This window comes from Oreochromis niloticus, linkage group LG1 (genome assembly GCF_001858045.2).
Source record: "Oreochromis niloticus isolate F11D_XX linkage group LG1, O_niloticus_UMD_NMBU, whole genome shotgun sequence".
Lineage (NCBI taxonomy): Eukaryota > Metazoa > Chordata > Actinopteri > Cichliformes > Cichlidae > Oreochromis > Oreochromis niloticus.
In genome coordinates this window covers 19,268,445-19,281,306 of record NC_031965.2, presented here as the reverse complement: position 1 = coordinate 19,281,306, position 12,862 = coordinate 19,268,445, and the positions used below count along the sequence as shown (strand labels likewise).

Here is a 12,862-nt window from a genome sequence, read left to right as displayed (position 1 = left end):
ATTAGGGAAAAACTGTTTTGAAGATGTGAACAACATTAGAAGAACAAAAATATTTAGAGCTGTGAAAAAGAAGAAGTTCAACTTATGAGAAAGAGTTTCAAGCTAGATATTCATGTAAGAACTATGAACAACTTAACCTTAACACAAATGCTTCGCACAACCACACATCCAAGCATCAACATGAAATAACTAAAATATAATCGCAGAACTTCTAAATTAATCATTTGAACCTAAACATTGAAACTTTTATGAGTCTTTGTACTGATCTACACAGTCTTTGTACACCAAGACTATGTAGAATATATATTTTAATAACAGTACACTGTTACAGTAGATCATCCCTTTATATGTGCTCTGATAATTTTAGCTTCAATTAATTTAAAACCTTATGGATCGAGTTTACTGCACGTAAAGCATTTTTTTACTGCACGTACTGTATTTTATAAGGATTCTTAGGTTTGATGAATTTGATTGTCTGGGTGTGTATTACTCTGATGCATTGTTCCTCTGATAAAGGAATTGTCATGTGGCAGGACAGGTGGACAGGTGTAAACTGGGATGTTAAAAGAGGAAATTGATTACCTTTGAGCAAATGAACTAAAATTTGCTGCCAACTTCAGTACAGCCAAAATAAGAAGGTGACTTAACACCTTTAACACCCCTATATTCACCAGACACTTCATTAGTTACACTTTTCTAGTAATGAGTTGAAGCCTCTTTTGCCCTCAGAGCTGCATAAATTCTTGGTGGCACAGATTCAATAAGGTGGTGGAAACATTCCTCTGAGATTTTGGTCCATGTTGGCATGATAGCATGTCAACATTCACTTATGTGAATCTCCCATTTCACTACAACTCAAACAGGCTCTACTGGATTGAGATCTAGTGACAGTAGAGGCCATTTGAGTACCATTACTTGGTAGGCTAGGCTAACTGAGGCTACTGATGGTACTGAAGGGCAGAAAATGTGTATTCCCCAAACACATTAGACAAGAATCAGCCTGAGCAACTGATACAAGATGGGATTTTTCATATTGTTTATGTCAAATTCTGACCACACTGTCTAAAAGTCATAGCAGAAATTCTGACTCATCAGGCCAGGCCACATTTTTCCAATCTTCTGTTGTTCATATTTGGTCATCCCATGAGAATTATAGTTTCAGCTTCTTGTTCTTAACTTGTTCTTGGTCCTTTACTGCTGTAGCCCACCTGCTTCAAGGCTTGTTGTGTTGTGAGTTCAGAGATGCTCTCCTGCATACTTTGATTATAACTAGCGGTTATTTGAGTTATTGTTGGCTTTCTATCAGCTCAAAGCAGTCTGGCCATCCCCTTCTGACCTCTGGCATCAACGAAACCTTTTCATCTAGGGAACTGATGTTCACTCGATATTTGCTCTTTTTCCGACGCTTCTCTGTAAAAGTCTAAAAAGGTTATGTGTGTTCAAAGTCGCCTAAATCACCTTTCTTCTAAATGCTCAGTCTGAACTTTAGCATACTCTGCTTTGCTGCCATTTGACCAATTGATTAGATGTTTGCTTTAATGAGCAGTTAAACAGGAGTACCTAATGAAGTGTCTGGTGAGTGTGTAATACCCATTTTTGTGGGGTTCAATAGTCATGTTATCATAGCTGACATCACGAAAAATCAGTACATCTTGTTAGATTAATGGTGACATTAAGCCAGATGTCTGAGAGCCAGCACATGCCCTATTACCTGCTTCAAGTCTTTTCACTGTCTTGAATTTGACATCTAATTTGATCATTTGAAATATTCTAAGCCCTTTTCAAGTGGTTTCCCCTAAAATTGTGCTTTCAGGTACTGTACATCATTACTGCCTTCTCTATCGGCACGGTGGCACCAGCCACAGTCATTCATACACCCTGAGCACGGTCCCTTTTTATCTGCTGTATCCGATTACTGACTTAGAGGGTTATTTTCACATTTCTTCTTGCTTGAAAGTCAATTAAGATGACTATAAACCTTGAATGATTTTGTAATTAAGGGAAATTGAGGAGAGTGAAAAACAAGGAGAGCGAGAAAATATCAACAGTGAAGAGTGAAAGATCGTATGGCAGTGAGACGTAAATGCCCAAAAATAGAAACCAATTCCAGAGGAGAAATGGAAATACAGGTGGATTTAAAAAGAGCAGGAAAACAAGACAGAGGGGAGATAGAAGTAAAGAATAATGTGGTGGGATAACTTAAATTCATGTTACCCTAATATTTTATTGCCACAAGCCTGATGCTATATCGGTATACTATTTAAATAAAGGTCACTCAAACATAATGGACAGACACAAGAAAGCACAATTTCAATAAATGCTGCGAGGTGAGGAAACAGAACCATTGTCCTACATTTGGGGCATGTGTTGTCTAATTGGTGAAGATGTCTTCTTGGTTTGCTTGCAAATTGTTTATTTGCCTGTGTTTTCTTGCTGTGCACTGAGCTCTCCAGTTCCCAAATTTTCATTCATCATTTTATGCACGGAGGCAGTTTCTATTATCTCCAGTCCAATCAAGAGGCAAATATCAATTCTGAAATCACAGTTTTGCTTCCTAGTTTCTAATTAATCTATTCTATCATAACAGGGGCAGGCAGTATTATGAAGAGTTAGCTAATAATGAAGGAATTGTGACTGAGTGGAGAGATGGCTTTCATCTACTGTGCTGAACGCTATTGTAGAGCTGCACTTATTAATCTATTGTATATGACAGAGTACTGCTCTTAATTCAATGATCAAACTGTTTCCAGGAGACCGTTTGATTCACACATGTTACTGTCATTATATCTTTTATGTGCTACAGGTGTTGAAAAAAATTCAGCTTTCAGCAACCAGTTTGTTTGACAAATTATAATTGTAAAAATTCACCTAATTGCAGTTTTGAAAGCACTATTTGTGATGATTTACATTGTTGGATAACATACATTTCTCTTTTTAATGTTTTCTCATACTTACATGTTTCACGTCATCAAATTTGCAGTTTTAAAATAGTGATTTCGTTTACTAAGGTAAAAAAAGGGATCCAAACCTATCTAGCCCTGTGTGAAAAAGTAACCGCCCCCAAGATATCACTTAAACAGAACCTGTCTGACACGATCTGAAAAACTCAAGATGTCAAAGTCATTGACATCTATCAGTCTGGAAAGGGTTACAAAGCCATTTCTTAGGCTTTAGGAATCCAGTGAACCACAGTGAGAGCCATTATCCACAAATGGAGGTGCAAGGCTTGCAACAGTGGTGAACTTTCCCAGGAGTGGCTGGCTTACCAAAATTACTCCAAGAGTGCATCAACGACTCATCCAGGACTCATCACAAAAAACCCAGAACACCAAAGTACTGCAGGCCTCACTTGCCTCAGTTAAGGTCAGAGTTCATGATTCACAAAGACAGAGCAGAAACGGCACCCGTGGGAGAGTTCAAAGGCGATGACCACTGCTGAGCAAAAACTCGTCTCATATTTGCCAAAAAATTTTAGGAAAATATTCTGTGAACTGACACAACAAAAGCTGAACTTTTTGGATGGTTTGAGTCCCGTTACGTCTGATGTAAAACTAACAGAGCATTTCATCTAAAGAACATCATATCAACAATCAAACATGGTGGTGATAGTGTGCTTGTCTGGGGCTGCTTTGCTGCTTCGGGACTTGGACGGCATTCTTGATGGAATCGTGAATTCTGCTCTCTACCAGAAAACCCCGAAGCACAATTTTCAGCTGTTACTTCATGCTCTGAAGCGCAAGGACACTTGGTTTATGTGGCAGTATAAGCCAAGTTGTCAGTGTCCTACTCAAAATCTGGACTTAAATCTGATTATGATGCTTTGGTATGACCGTTCATGCTGGAAAACCCTCCAGTGTGGCTGGATTACAAACAATTCTGCAAAGAAGGGTTGGCCAAAAGTCCTCCACAGGGATATAATAGACTCATTGTCAGTTATTGCAAATGCTCTATTGATTACTGCCAAGAGGGGCACAACCAGTTATTAGGTTTAGGGGGCAATTATTTTTTCACAGAGGGTCAGGCTGGTTTGGATAGCATTTTTCCCTTAACATGAATTTTGTTTTTACTCTTGTTATCTTTGTCTAAAATTAAAATTTCTTTGACTATCAGTGTGACAAATATACCATAATAAAAAATAAAAGGAAGAAATCAGGAAAGGGGCAAAAACTTTGTCATAGCACTGTATAGTAATGACACCAAATCTTTATCTCTGCAATGAAGCTGTTACATTAAGGTTGTGTGAATTTTTTTAATGCCACACAATGAGGGTAGCTGTTAATTCCATCCATTCATTTTCTTAACCACCTATCCAAAGAAGGGTCACAGTGGGGCCTGGGATGAGTGGAAGAATGCAAAATGCAATGCAAAATGAAGACTGGTGCCATGCTGTGACTTGGCCCTGCCCCAGTCTTTACGTATACATATTTCCCTTTGGCTTCTGGGAGATAATGTTCTTGTGTTTGTATTTACTGTATGTATCTACAGTTGCTGCACTTTACTCACACTGACTCTTTAGCAAAAAAAGAATCCGGTTTTCAGACTTTTGCACTGATTAATTAAAGGGAGTTTCATGTCACCACAAGCCATAAAACTGCTCAAACTTTGGGTAACTTTTAATACCTCCTCCCACTATGCAGCACCATTATCGAATACTGTTGTTTACAGTATCATCTTATCATATTCATCCAGCAGTTACTAACAGAAGGTTCATTCGTATCACTAGCCCGGATAAAACTGCTCTCCTGCTGTTTATCCAGCAACCCACTCAGAGTTTAAAAAGCTGTTACTTCAGATGAATGAACATGTCGTTTCTGAAGATCTTCAGAGAGCATCTGTTTTGTCTGAAATTCTTGAAACTGTTACAGCCTTCAGCAAATTGGAGCCTGCAGAGGAACAGTACGACTGCGTGAATTCGCTTTGTCTGCAACATCACTTGGTTGGCAGCTGACATAAAAATGGCATTTGTTTATGAGTGAGGAAGCTCTCTGTAGCCAAGAGGTTTAAACGGTTACTCATGCATGGCAGGTGCATTCTGCAAAGCATCTGGCTTCTATTTAAAGCCTGCTTTACATTGTCTTTACCTGCACAGGGCTTGAAAGGTGTAAAAAAAGTACATGCAACTACTCCATCCATGATATTTTTACAGACTCACTTCCTTGATTGCCACACCATGCTGCTGTTGTGCCCACTGTAGCCCCTCATGCGTGCCCCATGTCACCATGCGCCACTCACTTGCTAAACCGCAGGCCTCCGGCATGCATGTGGCTCTGGACCGTCTGCCAGCGCCCGGCCTTGCTGCCCCCCGTCACCATGCTCCGCACGCTGTCGCTGCGACTGGGCCCTGCCCCAGTCCCAGAGCAAGCACCACCCCGCTGTCACTGGCCCCCGGTGAGGGTCCAGCACCACCCTGCCCACCCTTATCCACAGCCCCACTGGGTGGAACGGTGGGGTGGGTCGTAGACAAGAAAAACACGGACAGACAAACCCACGAGAAGGTACAAACAAAAAAAAGAGAGAGATAGACGAGAGACAGACGCACAGAGCCGGAGAGCAAAAGTGTTATGAGTTAGTCAAATCGATGACTAAGACACTTCACAGGCACTCAGTCTAGCCACAAGTGTCCAGTGAATAACAAAAACTTGGAAGAGCAGCTGCTAGTCACCAACGCTTTGACTACATTGGAGAGGACAGTTGTCTCACTCTTTGGGGACTAAAAGGGGGCGAAACATATTTACAATAATTCAGTTCAAAGCTGCACAAAAGCTTACTCTGTTCATTGTAAAATATGTTATTAAAGCAACTTCTTAATGTTGAATTTACACAGATTCTCACTAAGTGTGGAGTGATATTCAGGAAACTTTTCTTATTGTAGCTGCTCAGTCCACTATGGCCTAGTTTAAGGTAAGAAAAGGACCACAAGAAGCCGATATTCTGCCCGTTTCACTCATACATGTACACAGCAGTGACCAAGCCGCTGGCACTCGGAGGCAGGCATAATAGCCGAGAAATGATGCAACTGCATCATCTTCACATTTTAAGACTGCAGGGTATGAAAACAGAATACTCTAGTCTGTTCACAAGAACTCGCCTGCAGCACTTTTATGCATTTGCATAAAATATTTCACTTAATTTGCAAATATTCCCATTGGAAAAAAAAAAGCATTTCAATATAAAGTGTCCTCTTTTCTTCTCAGCATGCCACAAACCCAACCCCAGCTGACCTGGACTCGGACGTCACAGAGACGAGTACAGACAGAACGCTGAGATCAGTACGGGACCTTTTGATTGAGGACAAATCACACGACACACAGGTGAACAATAGGAGGGCGTCCACAACGACATTCAAGCATTAAGTGTAGGCTGACAGTTAAATGAAGGATTTTTTTTGCAATGATGAATGTGATATAATTAATCAGAACTTGAATAACATGATCATGACTTGATCCCCTTTTGCTTTTAGATATAATTTGTCTGAACTGTTTCCAAATAGTGATTATTGATTTACCTCTGAAAGACACCTTTGAAAGCTGCTAAGCAAACTTGCTTTGTACAAAGGAATCGCCACAGTAAGGACTACGGAATAGCTCACTGATCCACTATCACCCTATTCAGAAATCTCACTATTACTATCTTATCAAACGCCACACAGAATTAATCATGTCAATAACATAATGAAATGCAATCACAACAAAAGCTATAATCACTGCTGTTCGCTGAATTTAAAAATAATTTCAGCACCACTGCGCAGACACCAAATAACTGATCGCCTGGTGGTTTTGAAAGAGTCAAGTGAGTTATAATTAGAGAAAATAAGAAAGAACAGGTTCACTTAATGCCTCAGTGACTGTGTGAGGTGCATCTAAATGATGGAATGGAGGTTGATATGAAACAGACGTTGGACTGTACACCAAGGATACAGTGTCACTATTTTTGGAATAAGGCTCAGTAGACTAGACTCAGGAGGGCTATCGGGGAGGCTTAAAGCACTCAAAGTACTATGAGTGATAGTACGAGTAGTGACAACAAGCAGAAAACACAGAAAGAGTGAGGGAAAAAGGGGAGTGGGGTAAAAGCACGTAACTTTACACTCACAAAAACCCCCAAAACAAAACAGTGAAAAAAGTCAGACCAAAAACCACGTCATTAAAGGAACAGTTGGACATTTTGAGAAATATGATTATTTGTTTTCTGGTGGAAAGAAGAAAGTATCACCCTCAGATATCAAATATAATACTGAAAGTGCGAACTTTCACTTTTCATTCAAGATCTTTAACAAAAATTTAGAATGAACTGTTCAGGAATTGGAGTCATGTTTATACACAGTTACTCATTTTGAAGCTACAAGCTAACATTATTTAAATATAAGGATTGTTTTCAGTAATTAGATGAAAGAACCCATAGACATCACCAAATTCATCCCTTGAGATGCTCTTCCAGGCCTTAACTGCTTTCAGTTGCTGCTTGTTTCTGGGTCAGTTTTGTCTTCAATAACTGAAAAGCTGCTCTGCTGGGTCGAGATCAGGGGACTGACTTGGCCATTGGCTTGCATTTGAGCAGTTTTGCAACATTTGGCCTGTCCAAAGAACTTTTCCCTGTTTTTGGGTGTAACCCAGTGGTTCACACATTGTTGTAAGACATCTGCATTTACATTAATGAAGCTGCCTCTTGATTTGAAGCATTTTCAGTAATCAAGATAAAGAAATCCGATACGGTTTGGTTTGTTCATTTGGGTATAGCTTTTCACTTCTTCTTTAGTGGAAACTGAGCATGATATCAACGAGTTGGTGTTGTTACTATCCTCCTATCATCATAACAATTGTAGTCCAGAATCAACATAGCAACTGACGAGTCACAATGTCTTAGCATTAGCCAAAAAAATCGATCACGCTATTAAAAACTATCACTGGCATACCAACATCAGTAACATAAATCTGGCTAACAGGAAACCTAACTGGATAATATATTTATTACACTGTTCAAATTAATAAAGAAAACACTGGAAATGTTCATAATTTTTTCATGAAGAGAGTTTTATATTAACAAAAGCTTCTTTTTTCTTTTTGCTCCACATTCCAAAGTTATGACATCACAACAACGTGATTGGTCAGATGCAGATACATGCTGGTCCACTGTGTCCATTTCACGCTTTGCCTCTCCAAAATGTGAAACAGACACGCATGCAGAAGTTGCAGTAACAACAGAGGGAAACATTTTATTTCAAGCCCACATGAAAATAATCACAGGAAAGCGTTTTATCAGACATTATTAACGCATTTACATGTAAATACACGTTAGCCGCCTAGCTTAATCGTTTCCGGTGATTAGGCACCCTGAAATGAACTTCATACATTATCTCTGCTGGTAATTCAACTTCTGCATGCACAATACAACTTCTGCATGTTCACGTTTTGGAGAGGCAAAGCATGAAATGGACAAAGTGGACCGGTGTGTCTATTACATGTTTTGCTGAAGAAGTCACTTTTTTTTCAGACCTCTGAACTCAAGCTAATCTGACCACATCTTGACTGCAGATTTATATTTAAAGGGGATTTACTATTATGCTCATTCACCTCCATATTTTTATACCTGAACAAGAGTAGCTTTGCATGCTTACACTCCAAAGTAATCCTCCTATATTTATTTATTTTTTACTGGATTGTGGTGCAGCCCCTTAGTTCATTCTCAGTTTGAAAAAAGAAGCTTTAGCTCTTAATAAAACATACTACATGAGTAGTATTGATCATGTTAGCCAGAAAGCAAATAAGCATACTTCTCTGAATGTCAAAGTAATCCTGACAAAAACTGAAAAACTCTCTTTCTTAGTGCACTACGTTCAACCCTCTGTGGAGATGCTGGTTATTTATTACACAATCCTGAAAAGAAGATTTGAATATTTGGCGCTGAGTGCCCCCCCCAGTACCACAAATGGGGAAAAGTTTTATGTTAAACAGTGGGATCTTTTCTCTGAGGGTTGTCCGTCTCCATGGTAACAGTCCATGGGCTGCAGGTGAGAGGTAGGGAGGGTCTACTGACGTGAAGTTAGCAGGGCTGTAAGCAGTGGAGCTATCAAAGACATTCATTTGTACACGCTGTATGTGATGTAAGAGCAAACTATACTGTTGCTTCCTCAGTTTACTCTTCTGTATCGTTTTAAAGAGACATGACTCAAAATCGTCTCTGTGGAATTTCATCTCAAACGTTTATGATTTAGCGCTGTTTCCTGTTTACAAATAGGATAAACAACATTAATACGGATACAACTGCAGCCTTTCTGTCTGAAAGCAGCAGTTTGGAAAATGTGCATAATTCCTGTCAGTGTCAGCGCAGCCCAAGGAATCACAGATATTAAGGGATGGTGCTGCACATCTCTATCAGCTGCTGCATGGCCAGCAGTGCATACTAAACACCACCTCACTGTGGACATGCCTGAATGCAAAAACATGAGGATTACCGGGGATGAGGGGAAAATTCCATTTAAAAGATATGTGATCTGACAGCGTTACAAAATCAGGCTCTCTGTTTCCCTTTAGGCTATTAAATGTGACCTTTTCACTGCTCTGAGTTGTGTATTGATCAGCCTTTGATTTGGAATATTTTAGTGCTATTTGTCTCATACTTATGACCTCAAATAGCAAAAGATTGGACTAAAATCACTAATTTGCTATTATAATAATATCTAATTTTAGTATGTTGACCACTTCTACAGCGTTGTACAGAAGCCCCTGTTCATTACAGCCCTGCCCAGACAGAGGAGTCCCTTACCAGACATGACTGAGACTCACTTGGGCGTGAGGCGGGGGTCTCCGTAGGGTGCATAGGGAGACATGTTTAAGAGGAACTCCTTGGGTGGGTAGGAGCTCCACCTCTGTTGGACATTGCTGCTGTCATTGTTATTCCAAAAGTCTCTGTCTAGATCGCTGTAGCCAGAGAGAAAGCAAAAGGTGAGACAGGTGAGAGCAGTAAACAATCACAGACATATATAAAGAAGAAAAAACAAAGCAGATCTTGAAAAAAGTTGAGAAATAAATTTAAAAAAAATCTAAAAAGTGAAAATATTCTTTTTAAATACTCTTTAAATAAATTTAACATGAATTTGGCTACAGGATGACTACAAGTTTATGGTCACCCAGTATCATGAAAAGTGGGTCGAAACGCTCAGAAAGGAGGATGGAAGGAAGTGACCTGTGTGTTTTATCACGCTGTCAACGATGAGGAAACAAAACAAAGGAGATAAGGAGACAAGGGAGAAAAGTCAGTATGAATTTAAAACGACAAAAAAAACAAGTCAGGTATGCACTCAGAATAAAAACGTCAAAGGAAATAGCTCAAAATAACTAATAGATCTGTGGCAAGCTGTTAGTGTCACCCTCTTGTATTCAATAATGCTTAATTATATTTGAAACAGGGGCAGAAATATATTCATAGCGTCGATATCCTAAGCTTAACAATTAGCTTAGTGTGCTTATTTCTATTTATTCCAAATAGAGCAAACGGTGAGTAGGCTGTTGCTAGGTCTAAAAATTGGTTAATTTTTAAAAAATATAAGGTGAAGACCATTTACCATAATGCACCCTTTGATTTACATCAGCAGACCAGGAGGTCAGAACACGATTTTCACAGAGTGATCTAAAAATAGCAGCAATGTTGGAAGTGGTCCAGAGCTGCCCAAGGACAAATTTAAATCGGGTAGTTTTTTTTATGGGCACAGTAGCAGAGTCATACATCGTATATGTATATGTACATATAGTACAATATTTAGTAGTACAATATGAAATCTCTTTGATAAATGCTCACTATCTTTAGGGCATAATTTCAGGGAAAGCATTTGAGTCCACGCACAGAGCTACGAGATTAGTTTGCAATCACAAATAGCAGTTAAAATGTGATACTATCACCACATCATACATTATTCCCACGTGCTTCCATCTACTCCCTCCCTGACACCTACTTGATGGCTTTATTTTCCCCTCGACCTCTCACTGAATCTGGAGAGCTGGCAGCCTCCATCCCGGGCTTATTCCTCTTCCCCTGCAAAGACACGAGAGAGACAGAGAGAGTAAGAGGGGGACACACATCTTAGAAGTGTGTTTCTCATCGTTTATAAAGGCATCTGTGCAAGTCAAGTGTTCATTGCTCAGGTTTTTAGAATAACATCAGGTTCCAACACATGTTGTAAAATGTAATAAATGAGGGACGAGTGCACACTGGTTTGATGCCAGGGACCACTTAACTAAAATGAGATGCACAATCTCACATGCATGATACATGGGCAAAAATGTTTTCGCACACAAGAAGCACGCACACAGACACACAGTGCAGCTGCAGGCTACATCAGACTTAAAGTGAAATCAGACACATTAAGATAATGAGATAACTCAAGATTTGAAAACAGGAAGTCATTCGTGAAAGCCTTCGGAGGTGCCACTACATTGTTTATTACAGCCGAAGCTGTAGTTACAGCATAGCCGGAGGGCCTGCACATATCACCACTGCGCCTATGCTGTGATGTGTGTCTCCTCAAAAAAATCAAAGTAGGTTTTGGGTCTACAACAGCTTTTGTTTTCTGAAAAAGCTTGTGGAGATTGCTGTGGCATGTTTTGATAGTTAAGATTGAACAAATAAGTTAAATTCTCCACCGCTGCCAGGAAGAGTCAATAAAATGTAATGGAAATCTAACTGACATGCCTTTACTGTAGTGTCGCAGTAGGTGAAATCAGATGCTGGGCTGTACGGTATATCAAAAAGCTGCGGGTCATGCAATCAAACTCGGCATCGAAAAAATCTGTGATATGATATGAAACAATGATATGTCAGATCTTATATAAAAGGGAAAAAACACATTTACAGACTGGAAATCTAAAGGCTTTCCTCTCAAACCGAAAAGAGCTGCTTTTTCAGGTGAAGCCAGGTCATTTGGAAGACGGTGAAATTCTAACTGGGCAACGTAACTGCATACATTGCTGCTGCGATGACTTATAAACCTTATCTTACCTACTCTGTGCAAATATTTTCTACTTAATGGACAGTGCTTTCAGCAAAGCAATATACAGTAGTTACAGTTATTGACCTCTATGTTTTATTGAACTCCGTATTTATTAAACTCTTGGGGGTGATAACACTGAGCTCTTTCCCGCTGAGTCACACCGACTCTCACTTCTTACATAATGTTTTTCCATTATAAGCTCACGACAACGACATGAGGTGCACATATGTAATAAAATGTCCACCAAATAGGCAAGACATAAAATTGCTGTTAGACTTTTTTTATGTTTGCTTTGAGGCAAATTGCATGTTGGACTCGTTCCTATTTGAAGATTTCAGCTACATTACCATCTGTTGCTGTAATTAATTAGCCACAAAATCAACTTGACATGCGTTTTAATTACATATGCCATATTTTGATAAAAAATATATACCAATCCTCTCTATGGGCTATTAATAAGAATATCACACCATGCCAGAGGGGTAAAAAAAACTCAAACTTGAAATGTGGTGGTGACATTTTAAATTTAACATTAATTTCGCAAATGCCGACTAATTGAGTATTGAAGGGCAGCTATTTATTTTATTTTAATCTTTTTCTCGTTTTCTTGCTTTTTCTCAGTGCGTCTCTTAGAAGCTGTGTGGGGCTGAAGGTGTGACGCGATTCCTTCTTGCACTCTCGTCACAGCTTCGACAAACAAAGGTGAATTTTAATGTCACTCCGAGAGAAAAGTAGCCATAGTGGTGTTGCTTGAACACAAACATTATATTGTGTACTACTTGTACTAGTCCTGCTGTTTGAGGGACCCTACAAACGTAGAAAACATACAAATTTAAAAGCCGGCTGAGCAGTGAGTTCACACCCAGGGCAGACATACTG

The 12,862-nt window shown here is 39.4% G+C and overlaps 1 protein-coding gene across 3 annotated transcripts in view; it reads right to left on the bottom strand.

Annotated features, from left to right (window-relative positions):
- Window positions 1-12,862, bottom strand: part of syt7b (synaptotagmin VIIb) — a 116,206-nt gene that overhangs the window by 43,073 nt on the left and 60,271 nt on the right. For 2 of the 3 annotated variants that reach the window (XM_019358207.2, XM_005466968.4), the window contains exons 3-4: window positions 10,949-11,028; window positions 9,783-9,917 (exon numbers count right to left, since the gene is read on the bottom strand). In XM_019358207.2, coding sequence (XP_019213752.1) covers window positions 9,783-9,917; window positions 10,949-11,028 — 215 coding nt within the window. Of the gene's footprint in view, window positions 1-5,232; window positions 5,433-9,782; window positions 9,918-10,948; window positions 11,029-12,862 lie in introns of those variants that run through there. The other variant, XM_019358212.2, reaches the window with a different exon arrangement.